This window comes from Mirounga angustirostris, unplaced genomic scaffold (genome assembly GCF_029215605.1).
Source record: "Mirounga angustirostris isolate CCGP_5_RB_7025 unplaced genomic scaffold, mMirAng1.0.hap1 SCAF_7, whole genome shotgun sequence".
NCBI lineage: Eukaryota > Metazoa > Chordata > Mammalia > Carnivora > Phocidae > Mirounga > Mirounga angustirostris.
This window is the reverse complement of record NW_026991715.1, coordinates 91974792-91997257: the sequence shown is the minus strand read 5'-3', so window position 1 is coordinate 91997257 and position 22466 is coordinate 91974792. Positions and strand designations below refer to the sequence as shown.

At 50.0% G+C, this 22466-nt stretch overlaps 1 protein-coding gene across 3 annotated transcripts in view; it reads left to right on the top strand.

Annotated features, from left to right (window-relative positions):
• NSG2 (neuronal vesicle trafficking associated 2) overlaps nt 1-16498 on the top strand; it is a 117050-nt gene extending 100552 nt beyond the window's left edge. For all 3 annotated transcript variants that reach the window (XM_064596555.1, XM_064596553.1, XM_064596554.1), the window contains 2 exons: nt 13458-13568; nt 16211-16498. In XM_064596555.1, the coding sequence (XP_064452625.1) occupies nt 13458-13568; nt 16211-16402 (303 nt within the window). In that variant the 3' untranslated portion in view covers nt 16403-16498. The remainder of the gene's footprint in view (nt 1-13457; nt 13569-16210) is intronic.
• The last annotated feature ends 5968 nt before the right edge of the window (nt 16499-22466 follow it).

Here is a 22466-nt window from a genome sequence, read left to right as displayed (position 1 = left end):
TGTGTGTCTGTGTGTGGGGCGAGAGGGAGAGGAGGTAGAAGGTGGGAGTACAGATTCCTTCCTCCTCACGGACAAAGGCAGCAAATTGAGTAGAGGAGAAATGCCGCCTCCCCCAAGCACAGCTGCTTTCTGTCCGAGGACCCTCTGCCGTGGGGCTGCTGTGGTGTTGGCAGGCATGGTTTCTCACCCTTGCAAGATTTATAGGAAGACGTGGAGTGGCTTATCCAGTTCCGAAACCTCACTGGCATTTCTAGCGGTGCCACACATTGGAACATGGAGGATGATTTCTAATTTTCCAAACTAATCTTGCTGACCTGCTTCTCTCTCTCCTTCTAAAATCAACTCCTCTGCCAAGAAAGGGGATTGAGGAATGAAAGTAGCTTAATGGAACTGGGTATTTGGGCTGCAGGGCTGGTGTCTCCATGGAGATGGGTCTAGACAAGGGTTGGCTGGGACACCAAGAGACAGCTGTGTTCTTCTCACTGTGGCTATGATGTGCACGGAGCCCTGGCTGGAGGAGACCCGCCCTGCTCTGCTCGGGGGCCCGGCTCTGGGTGTGGCTGAAGCAAATGGGTGTGAGTCCTTCCCAGCTCCCTCTTGGGTTCTTTGTGGCAGGGCCCGGACAAGAACTGGACAGGTCACGGAGGCATGGCCCCTGCCCTTGCAAAACTCCTGGTCTAGTGGGGTAGGATGATGGGGCAAGAAGTCATGACAACACAGGGTGCTAAGTGACCATGGCCAGAACCAGCACTTGGGGGCTTCAGAGTGGCCTCACTCCTGAGGGAAAGGTCTGGGAAGGCTACCTGGTGTGTGCTCTGGGACCGCCCTCCAGGGAGAAGGCAGTGGAGAGGCATGCCAGTAGCAGGACGTCTAAAACTTTCAGGAACTAAGGAGAGAGAGAGAGGGGGAGAGTGTGCGTGTGTATGTATGTATGTCTGTGTGTGTCGGTGCGTAGGTCTCTGTGTCTGTGTGTCTACCTGGGTCAGTATGTTGATGTGTGTGTGTGTGTGAGGGTTGCAGGGGCAGTAGTAGTTGGTGATGTGGGACGGGTCAGCAGAGGCCAGATGATGAAGACAGTGCAGTGCTGAGGAAAGAAAATGTGTTTTGGATCCAAATAGATCTGGCGCCTAGGTCTTGCCCCATTACCGATGGGCTGGAAAACTCTGGGAACTGAAGAAGTGCCAGCAATCCTCAGGTTCGTCATCTGGAAAGCAAGAATATCAACCATACCCACTTTCTGGGACACTGGGTAGGACTGAGTGAGCTAATATTTGTAAAGTGCTGAGTATCTGCCAATCAAGAATGTGAGCTCCTTGCTCTCTTCTCTTAGAGGCCAGGCAAAGAGTTTTGGTCTTTGCCTTGATCTAACTATAGTTTCCAGGTTACTTGAAACCTGGAAACTGTTGGGCTTATGTGGAAATGCTGGTTTCCAGGTGTCAGGGCAGACTGAGGGAACCAGAATCTCTGGGTGTAAGGCCCGGGACCCTGCATCTGCTCAGTCTCTTCAGATGGCTTTGATGCTCAGTAAATCGTAGACGCACCACGACCGGACATGAGGTCAGCCCCGCAGTGGGCCGAAATGAGATCTACAGCCGCTCCCACAAAATGTGCTGAGGAATAATTTAAGAAGATCCCTTTGGAGGCCAGCAGAGATGATGGATTGAGAGGGGAAGGCAGGAGAAGCCAGAGAAAAGATGACCCCCATGAGAGGTGCCTTTCTGTCCCATCAACAAGAATCACCGGTGGGACCTTTGGGCCCTTGGAAGCCCAAAGGCAGACAGCACTGCCCTTCAGGGGCTGTCTGTCAGGGAGGACAGGTCACAGGTGATGGCAACACAGTGTAATACCCGATGGTCCTCTTGCTGCGGAAACACCTGGACCAAACTCAGCTCTGAGGATGCACAATTTTAACAGTAACAGTGGTGGCCACGAGAAGTGTTAGTTCATCACTTTCACATTTACGTGGACCTTTGGCCTTTTGCATTATTCATCTTGGTCATACTTCATGACAGTTTTGTGTAGATTAGTGTAATGACCTAGAGCCATTGGCAGGTGGTAAAGTGAGGTCTGTATGGTGCTGGGAGGGGCCAGGCTTTCCTTGTGATTGTAGAAAGTTGGATGGGCGACGAAATGGGTAAAATGGGAAGAAATGGAAGAAATCAAGATTTATGCAAGGATGCATGTGGATAAGAATAAATAGAAAGTGTGTAAAAACAGAGTTGAGAGGATGGCAGGATTGTAATGGGTGTTTTCCTCTTGGATTTCCAATGTTGTTCTTATTATAATGGTGCAATGCACTTTGAATAAAAATAAACTCTGACATAGTTATAGATTTATCAGCAGTATAACCTATGGTAAGGCAGCTGTATTTCTTAGTTAGACCTGAGTTTAAATCTCCACTCTGTCTTCATATATGTCAAGTCATTGCCATCCGTAAAATGGGCACATTGCTAGTTAGTACCTTCTCCACGGAGTTTTGAGGACGTGAGATGATGTGAGCCATGTATGTGCTCCATGGGTGCTGAAGTCATTACCACGGGCCGGGCCTATCCTGAAGGCTTCATGCGTTGCCCAGGGTCACACAGCAAGTCAGTCACGGAGCTGGGCTTTCCGTTTAGACATCCTGGCTCTAAAACTCTACTCCATTAAGTGCTTGGTGCTAGGGACAGGGCCAGGGAAACCAGGATGTCATTGAGGCAGGATTTATGGAGAATTTACCATCCCCTTGCACTTTCCACTCAAGCCCTATTGTCAGGATCTTTGGGACCGAGCCAGGAGCAAGGCATCGGGTGGCCTAATTCAGTCTCTGGAGGTTCCAGCTGTCGCATACAAAAGATGAATGTCTGTCGGGCAGCTCTGTTTTTATCTCCCCACAAAGTTTAATTTCCCCGATGTGAGTGGTTCGATTGCTTTGAGGTTTCCAGGGTTTGCATTCTTCATAGAAAGGGTGGTTTCCTGGGCATTGTGATGCCGCGAGGCTGCAGTACATGAATGTGAATGAAATTCACGTTTCCTGCCACAATGAGGGTCCTAGATCAGTGTCCTGGCTCGGCAGACAGTGGGAGGCTTTTGTTCTTCTCCTCTGTCTTCCTAACTCCTGGATTTCCACGTCCACATCTAGGTGGCATCCCCCCTAGAATTAGTTAAGAGTATAGATTGTCCTCTTTCATTGAGCTATTGCAAGCAAAGGCAGCAGCAGGGCAGAGAAATATTTACCAGAAGTCTCCTTAAGGTAGTGGGTAGGGTTGAGAATGTCAGAATCAGATATTCCAGAGCTCCACTCAAGCTCTGCTGCTTCAATAACCAGGTGGCCTCAGGCAGGCTACACGGTGCCTCTGCGCCTTTGCACAGCTGTAAAATGGGGGTAATAACTGGGCTTATCGGTTTCCCATGAAAGATTTAAAAAAGGTACTACCTACAAAGTGCTGGACACGGTACCCGGTGCATTACCGAACAATCAGTAAATGATGGTTATTATCGGTTGAGCCTGTTCACCAGGACAACCTTGGGCATTTTTACAGACAGTGAATCAATGGATCCTCTTAGCAGTCCTGCGGGCTGGGAGATTTGTCCCCATTTAACAGATTAGGAAATGAGCTCAGAGAGGTGAATCATCCTGCCCAAGGTCACACAGCTCATCAGAGGCAGACGCAGGCTGAGAGCCCTTTTGGGATGGGGCCACCACTGCTGCACAGAACTTCATGGACAGTGCCCAGAATGGAGGAGCCAGTCCTCCCAGCCATCAGAGAGAAGCCTCTCATCTTTGACAGGCACAGCAGACAGATGAGGAGATCGCTCCAGGGGCAACTAATAATTCTTCCAGCGTCAAATGAACTACTCAGATGGCCTTATGCAGTGATTTTATCAGTCACCCTGCCAGGCAGTGAAACAGTTAAGAAGGGCCCTGAAGGGGCGCCTGGGTGCCTCAGTCGTTAAGCGTCTGCCTTCGGCTCAGGTCATGATCCCGGGGTCCTGGGATCGAGCCCCGCATCGGGCTCCCTGTTCCGCGGGAAGCCTGCTTCTCCCTCTCCCACTCCCCCTGCTTGTGTTCCCTCTCTCGCTGTGTCTCTCTCTGTCAAATAAATAAAATCTTTAAAAAAAAAAAAAAAAAAGAAGGGCCCTGAAAATTTGCTACTGCTAGTGCTTTGTGCTAAAGATGAGAAAGGGGGTGAGGGGTAGGGAATGTGGGATATACATTAGCATCCCCTCTACCCAGTGCCAGCTCCTGAGCCAGGAGGTGGGACCACAGAAGCAAACAAGATACGGTCCCTGCCCCATGACACACACAATAGAGTGGACAGTCGTGGTACGGGGCCGGGTGCTTAGTGGTGGAGGAAAGAAAGTGTGGTGAAAGCACAAGTAGGCAAGGGAAGGCTCGCCAGGGAAGGCAACATGCTGTGAGTTGGGTTTTGAAGCATGCCTAGGAGTTCACTAAGGGAGGAAAGGCTGAAAAGGTGCATAAGAGCAACACATGTTGAGAAAAATGGCAGTCTTCCGGAGTGGTTGGAAGTTTTGGAGTACATGCTGAGGAGCATGGCAGATTATGTGGAGAAATCCAAGAGCTCCCATTTGCAGCACTGCCAGGCACTATGGGAGGGCATTCTATCAGTTTCCTGGGGCTGGCATAACAAATTACTGCAGACTGTGTGGCTTAATGCAATGGAAATGTATTCTCACAGCTCTGGAGACCAGCAGTCCGAACTCAAGGCAGGGTTATGTACCCTCTGAAGGGTCTTTCCTTGCTTCTTAGATTCCGGTGGCTCCAGGTGTTCCCCGGGCTTGCAGGCGTATCATTCCAGTTTCTGCTTCCCCATTCATATGGCCCCCTCTTCTCCTTGTGGGTTTGTCTTCCTCTGTATGTCTCTTATAAGGACACTTGTTCTTGGATTTGGAGTCCACCTGCATAATCCACAATGATTTCATCTTCAGATCTTTAACTTAATTGTATCTACAAAGACTTCTTTTCCAAATAAGGCCATATTTATGGGTTCCTGAGGTGAGGACGTGGACATCTGTCTTGCGGGGTGAGTCAACTCACTACAAGGCTTCACATGCATTATCTGATTTAATCCTCAGAACTCTGAGAGGCAGGTACTATTATTATTCCCCTTTTACAGAGGAGGAAACTCACTCGAAGGGGTGGGAGGAAAACTATGAGAGCAGGGCCCTCCCCTGTCCTCCTCAGCATATGTCCAATGTGTAGAATTATTTCTGGTACATTGTAGGGGCTCAGCTGATATTTAATGAATAAATGCTTTACGAGGAATACAGCATGGGTGAAGGGCCCAGGCCAATACTTCCCTGAATTAGACTCCGGGCTGTATTATTATTATTTTTTTTAAAGATTTTTATTTATTTATTGAGAGAGAGAGAATGATAGAGAGAGAGCATGAGAGAGAGGAGAGTCAGAGGGAGAAGCAGACTCCCTGCTGAGCAGGGAGCCCGATGCGGGACTCGATCCCAGGACTCCAGGATCATGACCTGAGCCGAAGGCAGTCGCTTAACCAACTGAGCCACCCAGGCACCCCGGACTGTATTATTTAATTAGCTGTGTGACTCTGAGAAAATTACTTAACCTCTCTGTGCCTTAGTCTCATCATCTAAAACAATGAAGATGAACCTACCTCATAGGGCTGTTGTGAGATTTACAAGAATAAATCCATGTCCAGTGCCAAGAACAGTGCCTGGCACATAATCAGTGCTTCGTAAATGGAAATGCGAAGTGTTATTCCACACGACCTCTCGAGAGGGGAAGCAGACCATGGTGGTTAATGACGGTGCACTGAGAAAAGTGTCAGGGAGCTGTGAGCAGACAGGGGAGGGGCTGAGTACTGCCTGAAGACTTTGGGGGAAGACTTCTGGGGAAAAAGAGATACTTGATCTGGGCCTAGGATGAGCTGCAGGACTAGCAAATACAAGAGGCCTGCATTCAGGCAGTGGAGGGAAGGGACTGAGGCCTGGGGGGGACGCTGAACACAAATCCCACTGAGGCAGAAGACAACGTGGCTGATCCCGGAATGGAGAGTTCAAGGTGTCCTTGAGGCGCCTTGGTGTGTTGTCTGAACCTATCTTTTACTCACTGTGGGACCTTAGGCAAGTCACTTAACCTGTCAGAGCCTCAGTTTCTCCATCAGCAAAGTGGGCATAATAATTCTACTTGCAGTATATGATTGTGCCGATATTAGTATACAGTAAGTTCCCAATAACAACACCTCTGATTTTTTTTAAAGATTTTATTTATTTATTTGAGGGGGGGGGAGAGAGAGAGAGAGCACAAGTGGTGGGGGGAGGGGCAGAGAGAGAGAAGGAGAAGCAGGCTCCCCATTGAGCAGGGAGCCTGACTCGGGGCTCGATCCCAGGACCCTGGGATCATGACCTGAGCCAAAGGCAGACGCTTAACCAACTGAGCCACCCAGACACCCCAGTACCTATGAGTAATATCAATATTACTCCCGCTGCTACTATTATTGTATGGATGTGTGACCCATGGCAGGTGGTCATTATGGCCCCCGTCCCAGCATGGCTTTGCTGGAGTTGTGAGCTGCATACTCCTGTGCTGAGTTCTTTCTCTGTTCTCTCTCTGACCTATGATCAAAATTGTGAGGAGAAATCTTGGGCAGGTCTTAGCAGATTCCAACCTAAACCCTGGCCCTTTTCAAGGTTCGGGTACTTTTGTTTGAGCGTGTGTTGGGGGTTGTGGTGGATGGGATTGAGAATAGGGGATGGAAAAGAACAGAAGGCCAAGTGCAGGTATCTTAGTCCTCCATCCTAGATAAACACAATGTGGTTGGGACCAGGTTGCATGTCTGTCTGCTTGTGTATGTCTGGGGAAGAGTGTGTTTGTGTGTGTGTGTGTGTGTGTGTGTTTGCACTGTGCAGTCTTCGATTCAGCATTTCGGTTCAGGAGATGTTTACTGATCCCCCTCTGTAGGAGTCATGGTGCCAGGCACAGAGTAAACGATGAGATGAGCTCGCTGCCCAAGGCATTCCCCGGGGAAGGGAAGGTTCAGAGGTATGAAGAGGTCACGATGACAGAGGGAGCACCCTCAGAGCGGCCAACGCAGGCCCTGGTACAGAGCCAGGCAGGGAAGGGATAGCGGGCTGGACTGGAAGGCTGAGGACCATTCTCTGTGATCAGGAGGGACATGTGGGAGTTCCACGCTGAGACATACGAGTGCAGGAGGGCTCAGTGGGCTGGATGTAGCTGGAGGGGACCAGGCCAGCTAGAGAGTGGTGGCCTGTGTGGCTGGAGGTGGCAGAGCAAGGCCAGGCTGAGCAGGACGATACCTGAAATATGGGATGGATGTTGTGGGAAGTCGCTCTCCTGGGCAGGACAAAGGTGACCTTGGTCTCAAAGCCCTGTGGCACATCATCTCAGCGTTCTCTGCCCTTGTCCCCTGTCTCAGCTACCCTGCTCCTTCCAGACCCACTAGGACCCAGGTACTCCCTTTGTGGGTCTTTGGGCTGGCGCCTCATCCTGGACCACTCTCGCCAGAGTCTTCTTATGCGGGCCTCCTTCTCCCACCCTGGACCATCCTATCCCTGCTATGTGCCCTTCCAGATCCCGCTCAGGGCTTGTTTTAGAATTCTTTCTTTGTGCTTGTTCAGCGTCTGACCCTGTCTCTGCCGTAAGCTCCCGAGGCGATGACTATAGGGCAGCATCTGGCTCACCGTGGGCCCTTCATAAATGTGTGCTGCGTGGATGCACGGATGAACGCATGGCGGGGGCTGGAGATGGGGAGGGGGCCTATGTCCAGTGGTGAGGACTGCATCTCCGAGGAAACCCAAACCTAGCCCGGAATTGATTTCTAGTTCCAGATTGTTACATCACGAGGTGAAGCCGAGGGTTGTAGGACCTCTCTGAGATTATACAAACCCAGTTAGTTGTTACTGACGTGCAGCCAGGCTTTCACATTGCGAGGTGCTCAGTGGGGAAGTGGGAGCTTCTCTCTGGGGTCCTCTCTGAGGACCCTTCCAACAATCAATGCTGTTTACAAGAATCCAGACCAACGCAAATGTCACCCGTGGTCCCCAGAGTCAGCCCCTTGCTCCTCCACCTCCCATCTCCCTGCTCACCTCCTAGGAGCCTCTCAAACCATGCACTCCTTTCCACTCTCACGGCCCCATGTCCAGCCTCTGCTTTTGGGGCATGCCCTAGTACATCAGCCTCCCTACTGACCTCTGTCTCTAACCATGCCCCTGCAAACTTGCCTCCACATTGCCTCCAGAGACATCTTTCCAAAATATAATTTGTATCCTGTCACTTCCCTCCTTAAAACCTTCAGGGGTTCCCTGTTACCCTGGAGATACAGTGCAAGTTTTAGCCTGGCCCTTCTTTATCTGTTCTCTTGCCACCTACCCATTGCCCCAGACCTCTCTCTCCCTCACTTGTACCCTCTGGGCCAGCCATGTCAAACCGTATGATGTTTCCAGAATAGCCCCAGCTTCCACTCCACTGCAGATATGACTTCTCTGCCCAGAACCTTCTTTCTTCCCTATCCTATTTTCTTCCCTGAAGTCACTTCCAACATTGCCTCCCCCAGGAGGCCTTCCATGATCCCCTACCTCCAGGCTGATGAGGCCCAGCAGTCCCCTGTGCCGATGCCCTCATCAGGGTGCCACCCCTGGTGTGCACGTGCCCACATCCATCTGTCCAGCTCTCCCTCACCCTGTAGGCTGGGAGGCTCCAAGTGAGGGCCTGTGCTTGATTCACAGCCCTGTATTCTCTGACTTCCACAAGGTTTTAAGGAGTGACTGGCCTCCAGCTGCAGAAGTTACCAAGATTCAGGACAGGGAGGCAAAGTCTCCTTCCCTTAAAATGGTCTCTGCTCAGCCTCGTTCCGGGGCTTGTTAGCCTCACTCAGCAAAATCCCTCAGGTGGCCACACTCCTGGCACCCTCCTCAGCACCAGACCCTGGTCTCTGGCAGTGATATTGGGCACCCTGCCCACAGTCTACGTGCCAAAGTCTTCTCAACCCTGCGGACACACGACGGTCACCTTGGGGATTGGACTCTACCGTCAGAGATTCTGCTATAATGGGTCTGGGGCAGGTCCAGAGCATCAGCATTGTTCAAAACACTGCCCAGGTGATTCTAAGAATGTGTAGCCAGCTTGAGAACCACTCACACCTAGTCATCCTAGAGTAGTGGTCCTCGTCCTAGCTTGTATGTTATAATCACCCAGAGAGTTCATAAGACTCCCCATGTCCTGGACCTACCATCCCTGACCCAACAAATGAGAATCCACCAGGGTGGTAGCAATTTTGGCATCAGCATCGAATCCTACAGGATCTTCCCTCCCTCCCTCTTTCCTTGTTCCAGAAACATTTGCTGGGCTTATCTTTGGAGCTCTGGGAGCACTGAGGTGAATCAGACCCTGCCCCTCCTAGGTGGGGGCTTAACAGGGCTTAACTCAGAGCTGTTAGGAAGGGAAGAGCCCAGGCCCCCCCACCCCCCGGCTCCCTAAGGGGAACGTGTCCCAAGGACAGGTGTGCTGGGCCATGCTCCGGCTCCCAGTGCCTCCTCCTCTTCACCAACCTGCTGCTTCCCCGGAGACGCCCATGCTGGGTCAGCCCAGAGACTGGGTCTCTGTTCAGTCAGATCACATTAAGATGGGGGCTTCCCTGGGGCTTCCCCCGACCCTGCATGAGGCTGGCGGTGGTGACAGGGTGGGGCTGCGGGTCTCTGCTCTCTCCTTGGCACATGCGAGCTCTGCAGCCGTCCTTTGTCCAGGGCTGCGCCTGCAAGCATGTCTGTCTCAGCCCCACGCATGGCTCTGGTGAGAGCGTGCCAGCAGGACTTTAAGGGCCTTTTTTTTTTTTAGATTTTATTTATTTATTTGAGAGAGAGAGAATGAGAGACAGATAGCAAGAGAGAGAAGAGGGTCAGAGGGAGAAGCAGACTCCCTGCCGAGCAGGGAGCCCGATGCGGGACTCGATCCCGGGACTCCAGGATCATGACCTGAGCCGCAGGCAGTCGCTTAACCAACTGAGCCACCCAGGCGCCCTCTAAGGGCCTTTTGATGGAAAGAATGAACCTGGGCTCTGGGCATTTTTTAAAAATTGAGGTAAAATCCACATATAAAATTAACTAAAGTGAAAACTCCAATGCCATTTAGTGCATTCACAATATTGTGCAAGTACCATCTCTACCTAGTTCCAAAACACTGTCCTCACCCCAAAAGGAAACTCTGTTCCCATAGTCCCCTTCCTCCCAGCCCCTGGCAACCACCAATCTGCGTTCTTTCTCTTTGAACTGACCTATTCTGGATATTTCTATAAATGGAGTCATATAATATGTGGCCCTTTATGCCTGGTGTCTTTCACTCAGCGTGTTTGCAGGGTCCATCGACATGTGTAGTATCTACCAGTACTTCATTCCTTTTTACGGATGAATAATATTCTATTGTATGGATGCACAATGTGTTTATTCATTTATTAGTCCATGGACATTTGGGCTGTTTCTGCCTTTAGCTACTGGGAAATCTGGGCATTTACAAATCTTTATATCTATACTCCAAACATCTGCTGACCAGGTATTCCCAGGTCCTTAGCATTAGCCAGAGGTCTGCGGTGGCCCCCTTCCCTGTACTAATCAAATCCTATCTCCGAGGTCCCTAAAGGGGTGTATGCATGCAGGCATCTCTGACTCAGCTTCCAGCCTCCACTGCCATCTGCAACTCTCTCCACATCTTCCCCGGGTGATTGCAGTCCGGTCTCTGCACTCGCCCACCCCACCCCAGTCTTGGGCAGGAGGCTAGTGCATGCGCAACAGGCTGCAGCTGAGGGGTCAGCATGCAAATGGAGGGGCGGACAGTGCACTGTGCTGACAAGAGTTTAGAAGTGAATTTTGCATGTCACCATCTGAAAGGAAAAACTGCTTTTTCTCCATCCTTCCACAATACTTCTGACATCAAACGTGCGAGGTGTTCCCCACACCAGGTAATTCTCCAATTCTCAGGGGACGGTGACTAGATGTTCTATAATTTAACTGACCTCTGACACTAGCTGCTGGGGTTAGTGCACACCCAGCAGTTGAGGGGCTCCGTCCCACAGACTGTCCCCATTCAGATGCCAGTCCCAAGTCCCAGGCTGTGTCTGTGCTCCTGACCAGCTGGCTATTCACGGGCAGCTCCTACTATCTCTTCCTCAGTTTTAATAATTTGCTAGAACAGCTCACAGAACTCAGGAAAGCGCTTAATATTAGTCTTACTGATTTATTATGAAGGATACAGATGAACAGCCCCCTGAGGGGATACACAGGATGAAGTGTGGCAGGGTCCTGAGCACAGGGGCTTCTGTCCCCATGTAGAGTAATGGGGTGAGCCACACTCCTGCATATGGACGTGTTCTTGTTCACCAATCTGGAAACTCTCTAAATCCCTTCAGCTAAGGTTTCTATAGAGGCCTCATTACATAGGCATGATTGATGAAATCATCGGCCATTAGTGATTGAACTCAATCTCTCCCCTCCCCGTGGGTGAGGGGGTGCTGTCAAAAGTTCCAACCCTCTAATCCCATGGGTGGCTCCCTGGCAACTGGCCCCCCTCCTTAGAGGCTTTCCAAAAGTCACGTCATTAACATAAACTCAGGTGTGGCTGAAAGGGGCTCTTTATGAATAATAAAAGACTCCTTTCATTTTTATGGATCTGGGCTATTTCAGGAACTGGGCGCAAAACCCAAATATTAGAACAAAAGATGCTTCTAGTGCTCCTATCATTTAGGAAATTATAAGGGTTTTAGGAGCTCTGTGCCAGGAATTGGGAACAAGACCCAAATATATATTTTTCTTATATCATAATAGCTCACTGTCCTAAAACTTCATACACACGTGCACAAGGTATTTCTCACAGACAGTGTCTGCCCATTGGGTTTGGATGGACACCTCCCATCTCCATCTTCCTCTTGCCTTTTCCAATGCCTCCCACCCAGTATTTAAAGCTGCCAACAAACAACTCCGTTCATTTGGACCAACATAGACTTCTGTCTTCTCTGGTCCGTATAAACCATGACCTGGAGTGGAAAAGGAGATGGGATGGGGACCCCCGAGGTTGATTTTATTTTTCTTCTGAATCAAAAGAAACCTCCTCTCCATGAGAGGAGTTCTGCCATGTGTCTCGTCCAACTGGCTCAAAAAGCCACCAGCTTTTAAAAACAGCATGAAAAAGAATTCTGCGAGTAACACTAGGTGCCCCATGTTATGGGATTACCCTACCACTTTGTACACGGGGAGTGGGATGGGGTTGGTGCAAGCCTGGAGGCGCCTCTGAAATTAACCATCTACTCCTTTCTGGTAAATCCTGTCTGTTTAGTCTTGTATTATTTTTTTAAAGTTTGCTTGTAGATAATGGTTAGGAGCTAGGCTTTCACTGTGAGCAATTTGGACACCATGAGATGCTTCTGAGCAGACAAGGGACATGCCCTGACTTAGATTTTGAAAGGACCTCCCTGGTTGCTGCATGTGATTGCATCGAAGGGGGCAAGAAGGCTGCTAGTTTAGAGGCTGCTTTGGGACTAAAGATGAGAGGTGGCGATGACTCGGCTGGGTTGGAGACAATTGGGAGGTCAGAAGCCATTAGATTATGGGATATATTTGAAGGCAGAAACCATAGCTTCTGATGGAGGACTGGATGTAGAATATAGGAAAAAGAGTTGAAGGTGACTCCAAGGGGTGCCCAGGTGGCTCACATGGTTAAGTGTCTGTCTTTGGCTCAGGTCATGATCCCAGGGTCCTGGGATCGAGTCCTGCATCCGGCTCCCTGCTCAGTGGGGAGCCTGCTTCTCTCTCTCCATCTGCCTCTCCCCCTGTTCATGCTTGCTCTCTCGCTCTCTCAGATAAATAAAAATTTTTGAAAAAAGGATGACTCCAAGATGTTTGGCCTAAGTGACTGTAAAGGTGGACCTGGGGGAAAATGTAGGCAGAACAGATGTGGGATGGCAAGGAGCAGGGGTTTAGTTTGGTCGCATGTCCTAGCAGAGGTGAAAGAGGCAGGTGTACCTGAGATCGGAATTCAGTAGTTCTAGGGAGGGTGGTGGTGATGGAAAGCAGAAGCACCGGAAGTGACAGGTGGATTAATGACTCCCCCCCGCCACACACCCTGCCGCCCCCTGCTTCAGGCTGTGCACCCGAGCACACACACACTTAACAGGAAAAGTGAAAAACAAAAACAGGAAAAGTAAATGAGGGGGGGAATCACACCTTGGGCCAAGAAGGAGTTTCAGAAAGTATCTAGCAGAAGGGGGAAACTGAGGCCCAAAGAGTACAGGTACTTTGCTCCAGGTCACACCGCAAGTTAGTGACAGAGTGAAACAGAGCCCGTTCTTCGGGCCCCAGGCCGCCCCTGCTCTCTCTGACATACCACTTTGCCTACCGGCTCCAGGATTCGAAGGCTGCCTGTGTGCTGGGCTCAAGGCAGGTAGGGCTGAGGCTGGATGACTCTCAACGTTGTTTTCCTCCAGGTCACCATTCTTGTCAGCCTGGCCCTCGCCTTCCTCGCCTGCATCGTGTTCCTGGTGGTTTACAAAGCCTTCACCTATGACCACAGCTGCCCAGAGGGATTTGTCTATAAGGTAAGGGGCTTCTGGCAGGTGAGTGGCCCCAGGTGACTGCCAACCTCAATTAGAGGGTTTATCAATGTCTTCTCTTCGCTGGTATCCAAATTCAGGGGACCTCCCTGCAGACCATTGAAAATGTAGTCTGTGTCAGGCAAGGCGTTTCATGAAGCACTTGGTTTCCTTCCAGTAGGCAGTAGAGTTCTTCCTCTCAGATGGTGCTCTCTGGAGTCAGGAGTAAGAGGTGGTCCAGCTTCGGGCTGGAGGTCAGCGGGCAGGGAGAGCTCGCTTCCGCTTGAGATGGGCCGGTCCATCTTCAGAAAGCTCTGCCTTGGCACCCATCTTCCTGGTTTGATGTCCGATTCCCGGTTCCTGTGGTGGGAGTGGGTGCTTTTGAAGTCTCCTGAGTCCTTCTGTTGTTGGGCCCGTCCCACTGGACCCTGCTCTGATCGCACTCCTTCCCTTGAAGAACCGAACCAGCTGCGTGACTCTGGGGTGTCTCTTCGCCCCTGAACCTCAGTTCTCTTGCCTGCAACATGGGCACTGGTAAAACCTGCCTGCAGGATTTTTGTGAGGCCTTAAGGAGAGAATTTAAGTTAGCAAAAGACCTATTAGATAATGGGCTCTCAACGAATATTAGTTGTCATAAAGACCGAATCTGTTCTACAGTGAAAACAGGTGATTCAAATGTTTATAAATTGCCATTTACTGAGCACCCATTATAAGTCACAGCCTTTCCTCGATATTTTCATAAACATTATCTCAATTGAGCTGTACATGCATTCTTAAAAATAGATTTTATTGCTCCCACTTTACATACGAGGAAACAGGGGAAGAACATGTAGGGTAAGAGAGTTTTCCAAACCGTCACATTACATTCCTAAGTGAGGGAGTCAAATGGGGTATGTTCTGCCTTAGAAACACACATCCTTCAGTTCTGCTCCGTGGCTTCTTCAGATTACATTCCTGGTAGTTAAAAGCTGAGGTTCTCAAAGAGGCAACAATTCTCAAGAGGGGACAGTTGAATGAACGATGACATGTTCACACAAGGGATTTCTGCGCAACCGTGAAAATGGGTGGGAAGGTCTCCAGACCCAGGCCTGGAATATCCTCCAGGATAATAATGAAGAGAAAAAGGCACTGCCTTTGTGTGAGGAAAAGGGGAGGGGAAGGATATTTGCTTATATTTTCAGAAAGAAATTCTAGAAGGATAAATGAAAAAACCAGGAAAATGGTTACTCGGTGGGGGGGGGGGTGGAAGAGGGAAGAGAGTAGAGGGGACAGGGAAGAGGAGCAAGGCTGTTCTGGATACATCTTGCTATCCATTTGTCCTTGGTATCTGTAAATGTCTGACATATCTAAAAAATAAATAACAGCAAGTCATTCCTCAAAATCAAAACAAACTTAACAAAGAACCTAGCTCTATATCAATTTGGGGACATAAACGTACAAAGAAAATAAATATCCCAAACGAGAAGAGTGCATTGACTGTAAACCCACAGAGGAATATATTCTTTTTTTTTTTTAAAGATTTTATTTATTTATTTGAGAGAGAGAGAATGAGAGACAGAGAGTACGAGAGGGAAGAGGGCAGAGGGAGAAGCAGACCCCCTGCTGAGCAGGGAGCCCGATGTGGGACTCGATCCTGGGACTCCAGGATCATGACCTGAGCCGAAGGCCGTCGCTTAACCAACTGAGCCACCCAGGCGCCCCAGAGGAATATATTCTAAGGATACAGAAAGTTACAAAGAAATCTTAAAGTTGATTCAATAATCTAACTGTTGGTCCTAATATTCGTGTTATTTTGTGACTATTTGGATATATATTGTAGGATAACGCAAATAGGCCATTCTATCAATGTTTGTTGGGAACCAAAGATTTGGATCAAAGAGAGAGGAGTTACAAATATAAACTCAAAGAAATAAAATAGACAGCCATAGGCTGGAGCCATGGCCCAGAGAAGCAGCTGGGGGATGGGTGAATGAGCTGGATCAAGAGGTCGGTGGCGGGGTGGGGGCGGAATTGGTGCCCTCTGTGGCCTCACAGTCACTGAGCAGAGGACCGTGGATTAGTACCAGCCTCAGGTTTCTTTCTCTCTTTTTTGCAAATGGAGGGATAATTGACATACAACATGTTAGTTTCAAGAATCAATGTGATGATTCAATATTTGCATATATTTTTAAATGTAAGTCTAGGTAACATCCATCACCACACAGTTACGAAAAAAAATTCCTTTCTTATGATAAGAGCTCTTAAGATCAACTCTCTTAGCAACTTTCAGGTATACAAGACAGAGTTCTTAACTATAGTCACCATTGTCCATGACATCCGCAGGGCTTATTTATTTTAAAACTGGATGTCTGTGCCTTTTAGCCACTTTCACCACCTTCACCCCCCGCCCCTGTCCCCCAGCCTCTCGCAACCACCAGTCTAGCATCAGGTTTATTCTTTCTAGTGTCGAGTAGGTGGTGGCTTTGAGATGGCGATGGTGATGATGTTGGGGAAAGAGTGCTGAGGGCCGGGCCCAGGCCAGCTGACATCACCTGCCCTCCGGCACAGAGCCCCCTATGGCCGTGGCTCCCGGATGGGGTGGCTGAGGCGCAGGGTGAGTTGGAAGCAGTCCGCTGAACTCCCCCTGACTCTGTCTCTCTCGTCCTCAGCACAAGCGCTGTATCCCGGCCTCCCTGGATGCTTACTACTCATCCCAGGACCCCAACTCCAGAAGCCGCTTCTACACGGTCATCAGCCACTATAGCGTGGCCAAGCAGAGCACCGCTCGGGCCATCGGGCCGTGGCTGTCGGCGGCTGCTGTCATCCACGAGCCCAAGCCGCCCAAGACCCAGGGCCATTAGAGGCCCACCCCCAGCCAGAATGGGGGGCACAGAGGGGAGCCCCCCTGTTGGCTAAGCCAAGCTCCAGTTACAAGACACCACTGTACTCCTGGGATATGGGGGCGGGGGTGGGGCCGGGGTGGGTGGGGGGGAACTCGCCGAAAATATCGTGCACTGGAGTTGTCTGAATCGGTATTTCTTTTTGTCCTTTGGTATTGTTGATTCGTCCCCAAGTCAGGATTATGTACAAAGGCATGTTTCGTGTTGATTGTTCCCATGTAAGATATTTTCAAAGCCACTGCTTATTACTTGTTAGGAAAATTTAAAAACAGAAAAGGAAACAAAATGAACAAAGAAGGATTAAACTGGCTGCATCTGGAAGGCGTTGGCGGGCAGTAAAGAGCACAGACTCTGGGCTTCTTCGATGAGAAGCCGTAGTTTCAGTGGGGGTTTGGAAGGTACAGAAAATGTGAGTGATGCAGGCGGGGGCTACGTGGTTGGCCCCTGCTCTGCAGGAGAGGAAGAGAGGAAGTCAGGACTGGCCTATTTAGAGAAGAGGGCTGATTTTGGCATGGTTAGGTCTGGGACGCACACAACCCAAAGTCAAGAGCACCCACCGTGGGTGTGTTTTGCCAAGTTAACACAGACTGTCCATACAGGAATCTGAGCTGGGGCTTGGGCCGGCGCATGAGGCCTGGGGATGCAGAGTTGCAATCAAACACTGAGCAGAGGCAGACTTTCTCTGTCTTTTTCTTGCGTGTCTAGATCGACACCGGATACTGCCTATGTTTAAGAGACAGCAGAGGTAGGCAGGGAGAGGGGACGAGAGGCCGCAGGACGAAGCAAGGCACGGGACAGGCGTATCATATGTGGCCGAGCTATAAGCACAAGCAGCACATTTTGCAAGTCTTGTTTGCTTGTTGTTTCCCAAAGTGCTAATAACAATTGGAAGAGTGATAAAGGTCATAACCGGGACCCGCAGGTGACAGCCAGGGAGCCTTTAAGACCAGGGTTGCAACAATGCCAAATCACCCCTAAAGGAAGCTGAAAAATGTGACCGTCTTTTGCCCGCTTGTTGTACTGACAGCTGTTGGACAAGCACCCAAAGTCCCCAGTCTAGTTCTAGAAGCTCCTGACTAGGGCAGCATCTGGCATTGCCCGGGGCTCCCGCTGCGCTGGGACCACATCAGGTACTCCCAGGCGGCGCTCCTGCAAAGGTTTCCGGAAGGCCCACTCAGTGGGACGTGGCTCCAGGCCTGCAGGGCCAGAATTGGCTGGGAGAGTTGGTTATCTGAGATGTAGTACTGTTTCCCCACGAAGCTGCGACAGGCTGTTGAATGGACATTTTCTCCTGGCTCGCTATGTTGCCGAAATCATACACAACAGCTGGGTAAGAAGACTAGCATCGCTCAAACTATCCTGCCAAACGCTATCATCTGACTTTCCTCCTCCCACCCCATCACCTCAAGTCACCTGTAAATTCATTTGTCATCTGAAGCGGAATAACAAATTGTCCCTAGCAAAACCGCTGAGTGCTTTATAATTTTGTGGTGTATTTTTGTCAGTAGGTAGCAGAGGCTGAAGTATTTTTTGGTGTAATTCTTGAACTTTTCTGACAGGAAACAAATAAAGATAGATGTGTCTGAAATTCTTGACCGTCCTTTGCAACTTTCCTCACCTTTTGTTCCGTGAGCCTGGTGGGAAGATGCTGGGGGAAGGGATCAGTCCCCGAAGATAGGGTGGGCTCTGGGGGCAGAGTGTCTTGTGGGGCTGGGGCTGGAATTGGGCTGTGGGGGACCTCCATCCTCTGGCAGGTGGGCCCTGAAATGATGCTGTGGTCAAAAGCAAGGACTAAGAGATACACCTGGCCACTTGGCTTGCAGTGCACTGTCCTTCACCCAGTGAGTATCTGCTGAGCACCCTTGGAGGGCCAGGCTATGCTGGGCATGGAGCATTCAGGGATGAATGATGCATAGTCAACACCCTGACATCTGGAGATGGAGTTGGATGTGGACAGAGACGCTGGCAAAAGAAGAGTTTGAGGATGCCACTGGTGTAATACAGGTGGCTGTTAGCCAACAGCTTGAGGAGGAAGGTCGTGAGTGATCAGTGGGGTCCTCTTCATAATTAGCTTTAGGTTTATTATAACCATGGCAGGGCGTAGTTATTGACCCCATTTCACAGATAAGGAGACTGAAGCTCAGAGGGATGGAGAGGTGCCCTAGGGCCATAGAAGATGAGCTGGGATTCAAACCCAGGTGTGTATGGCTCCTTTGCCCCCCACCCTGCTTCTCTAAGACCTTGAACAACCCTGTCAAGGTTAGAGTTCATTTCCCCCCCTAAAGTCAGGTCACTGTTATCATAAAAGCAAACTAGCTTACTCTCAGCCAGAACTCAGTATTAACGGTTAATGTTAAGAATAGCAAACATGGGGCACCTGGGTGGCTCAGTTGGTTAAGCGACTGCCTTCGGCTCAGGTCATGATCCCGGAGTCCTGGGATCGAGTCCCACATTGGGCTTCCGGCTCAGCGGGGAGCCTGCTTCTCCCTCTGACCCTATCCCCTCTCATGCTGTTTCTCTCTCTCTCTCTCTCTCAAATAAATAAATAAATAAAATTAAAAAAAAAAAAAGAATAGCAAACATGTGCGGTGCCTGGCTGGTTCAGTCGGTAGAGCATGCGACTCTTGATCTTGGGATTGTGATTTAGAGGCCCCCCCACCCCCGATTAAAAAAAGAGTAGCAAACCCGTGAATGCCCCTTGCTCCGTGCCAGGTACTACGTGTGTTATATAACCCTCCATCAGCTCCATGGGGTAAGCACCCTCATCACTAACGTCACTGTTGTCACGCTGTCACCCTCACCCCCACTCTGGGAGGGAGGCACGGAGGTACGGAGCAGTGCCCCAGCCTGTACAAGGCCACATGGTTAGGAAGCCACCACCGAGCCATGATTCTAACCCACAGGTTTTGGGACCGGTGTCCTAACCGCGGTGCCATTCAGCAGTAACCGCTCATCCCTATATTTTGCTCAGTAGTTTATGGTTTGTGTTCACAGCTCTTCTCAAACTCAGATGACAGTATGGTTGAGGGAAAGGCTGGGATTGACTCTGGGCAGAGTTGGAGGCTGAGGCTCCAAGTTCATTGCTGCATGGGGGATTGTGGCCATTCATGCACACCTGGCGGGAAGGAGAAGGAAGAGAGCAGGGCTCCCGTCCTTTGGGGTGGCCCACGCTGCTGAGCTCTGGGGTGAGACAACCCTACCCGCACCCACAGAGCCCTGCAATTCAGCCTCTCTTCAGGCCGGGGTGAAGCCAGGGCAGGGATCTGGGCCGGCAGCCCACTTGTTGAGGCAGGCTGATCCATATGGCCAATGCGTAAACACCCACTATTTTTTTCAATTACACAAAGTCAACTAAAGACTTAATGAACACATGTTCAAACATTCTGTCATAAATGGATCTGCCACTCCATTGCCTCAAAAAATAAACCAAAGCTATCTTTTCTCTGGAATGAACAGGCTATGGGTGTGTAACTGGAAAGGAGGCACAGGATGGGGGACAGGGGATGGGCCACAGACACTTCTGTTTTTAGGGGCAACCCTGGGGCCATGCGCTCTGCTCAGTAGAGTCATACCTTTCTCAGCAGAAAAAAAGAGGATACCTAACTCTTCCCATAAGACCCAAGGAGTGGGAGATTAGTTCTCGAAGAGAACCAGCGGGGGTTTGGTCAGGGAAAAGCTGCTCTGGTTTTTGGAGGAGGGGGTTTTGCAGAGCGCCACTGGCTGATGGAGAGTCAGGAGAAGACAGGAAATCACGAGAAACCAGCCCCTTGGTCCGTGGGATCAGCTCCGTCTGTGGCTTTTGCACCCTTTGTAACCTACTCACCGACACTGGGAGCCGCTCTCTTGAGAGGCTCCTAGTTGACCAGGAGAGAAGACAGACGGAAGGGGTGCAGGAGAGGTGGAGGGGAGGGCCGGACAGGGTGGCTGTCAGCCGCGGGTCCCCGGAGGACAGGGCCCTAGATCTGGGCCTTGAAGGACGGCTTGCGTTGGGATGGAGAGACTTCAGGAGGGTGGAGAGAAGGCGCCACGGATCAGACAGCACTCCCGGGTAAGGGAATGTCTCCTCCATGCCCGTGCTGGGTGCAGAGACGAAACAGGCCCACGACACAGCTGCCGCTCCCCTGTGGCTCCCAGGCCAGGCCGGGGGCAGGGGCGGGGGCAGGGGCAGGGGCAGGCAGGGGCCGGAAGAGACCATTGCTGCACCTCGGGGACAGGCCGTGATGGCACCATGGTAATCCCAGAAGGCAGGCAGGTCCGGAGGTGTTCAGAGAGATGTACGTTTTTCTTGGAAAATCGAGAGACTACCTGTCAGAACTGTTATTGATCAGTTTATCCTGCCCCTCCTCCTCATCCCTACCTCATGTTCTAATCCGACTGGAGAGTCATGTGGAAGAAGAAGAGATAAATCCCTGATCATTTTTCCAAGAAGCACACACCACCATCTCTTTAGAAAAATAGTGCTCCCGAACAGTTGAGGGAAAAAGACTGGTTTCCATGGCAACATCAATGTCATTCCCCATAGATCAGCCTCAAATCTGGCACAGCGGGGTGTTTATCTGATTCTGTCCTTTTGTCAGAAATGATCTGCTTCTGAGAACCCAGACCCAGAGTTCATTAGTCAAAGTTGTCCTCAAAGGTGGCCATCCCCTCCCTGGACGCTCTCTGCCTCTCTCTCTTCTCTCCGTCTTTGTCTTTCTCTCTCTCTCTGCCTCCTTCCAACGGAAGGATGTCTGGAGGCTGTGGACCGAGTTGATGTAATTTATATTGCAGTTCGAGGCCCCTGGTGAGCGCTGTGCTGGGTGTGGGTGGCAGAGGGGGAAACAGAGTCCCTGGGAGGCGCTGCCCTTCCTGGAGCTGCAGCCTTGGCTAACTCCGTTTCCCCCCTCTCAGCTTCAGCCTCCCCATCTTTAAAATGGGGACAAGAATTTTACCTACCTTATTTTGCCAGAATTCAATGAAATAATATTTAAAGATTTACCTATGGGCCGTATTCAACAAATTATAGCTGCCATATCTTGAACAACTCCCTTCCTCAGGCTCAGTTTCCTCATTTGTAAATTGGAATTATTTATTTAAAAAAAAACAACAAAAACCCTCCCCTCACAGGATTGCTGTGGTTTAGAATAAGGCAGCGCTGTAATGTGCCCATGACCCAGAAATTGGTCACCTCCCACCTGCCCTTAGGAAGCCCGTGGGCTCTGGCACCATGGCACATCCCAGGCCCATCTTGTATTCCTTTTCCCAGACCTGGTATCAACCATGTTTCCAAGGATTCCTGGTTCCCTTTTTGAGAAATGGTATTTAGAAACCAAGATCTGGGTGTTAGTTGTGTGTATTCCAAACACTTTCAGCGGACAGAGTTAAGAAACTATAAATGTATAGTAATTCGTGTGTATATCACTATCTCTCTTTTTGTCTATCTATTATCTATCTATCATCTTTCTATCTACCATCTACTTATCATCTGTCCATCTATAAAAATCAAACAGACATGAATTTATTTTGACACCTCTGTTTCCAATGCAAAACCAAAGCGTTCATGCTAGCATCCCTTCTTTGCTTGCTTGTAATTTCTATCTCTGACAGTGGAAAATATGACTCTATTATCTACCATATATCTCCTGCCTTATTTGTCTCTAGTATACAGGTAAAGTCGTTTCAGGTACATTTTTTTGACATTTAGAATTTCTAATATCACTAGAGACAATTTTCGAATCTTTAACTTTGTGTTTTGGAGTATATCACTTTCCTTTTTTTTTTTTTTTAAGATTTTATTTATTTGACAGAGAGAGAGATAGTGAGAGCAGGAACACAAGCAGGGGGAGTGGGAGAGCGAGAAGCAGGCTTCCCGCCGAGCAGGGAGCCCGATGCGGGGCTCGATCCCAGGACCTGGAATCATGACCTGAGCCGAAGGCAGACGCTCAACGACTGAGCCACCCAGGCGCCCCTATCACTTTCCTTTGTGCTTAATTTGTAAAGACTCACAGGTAGACCCATTTGTTTCCTGAAGGTTAGCACTTTAGGA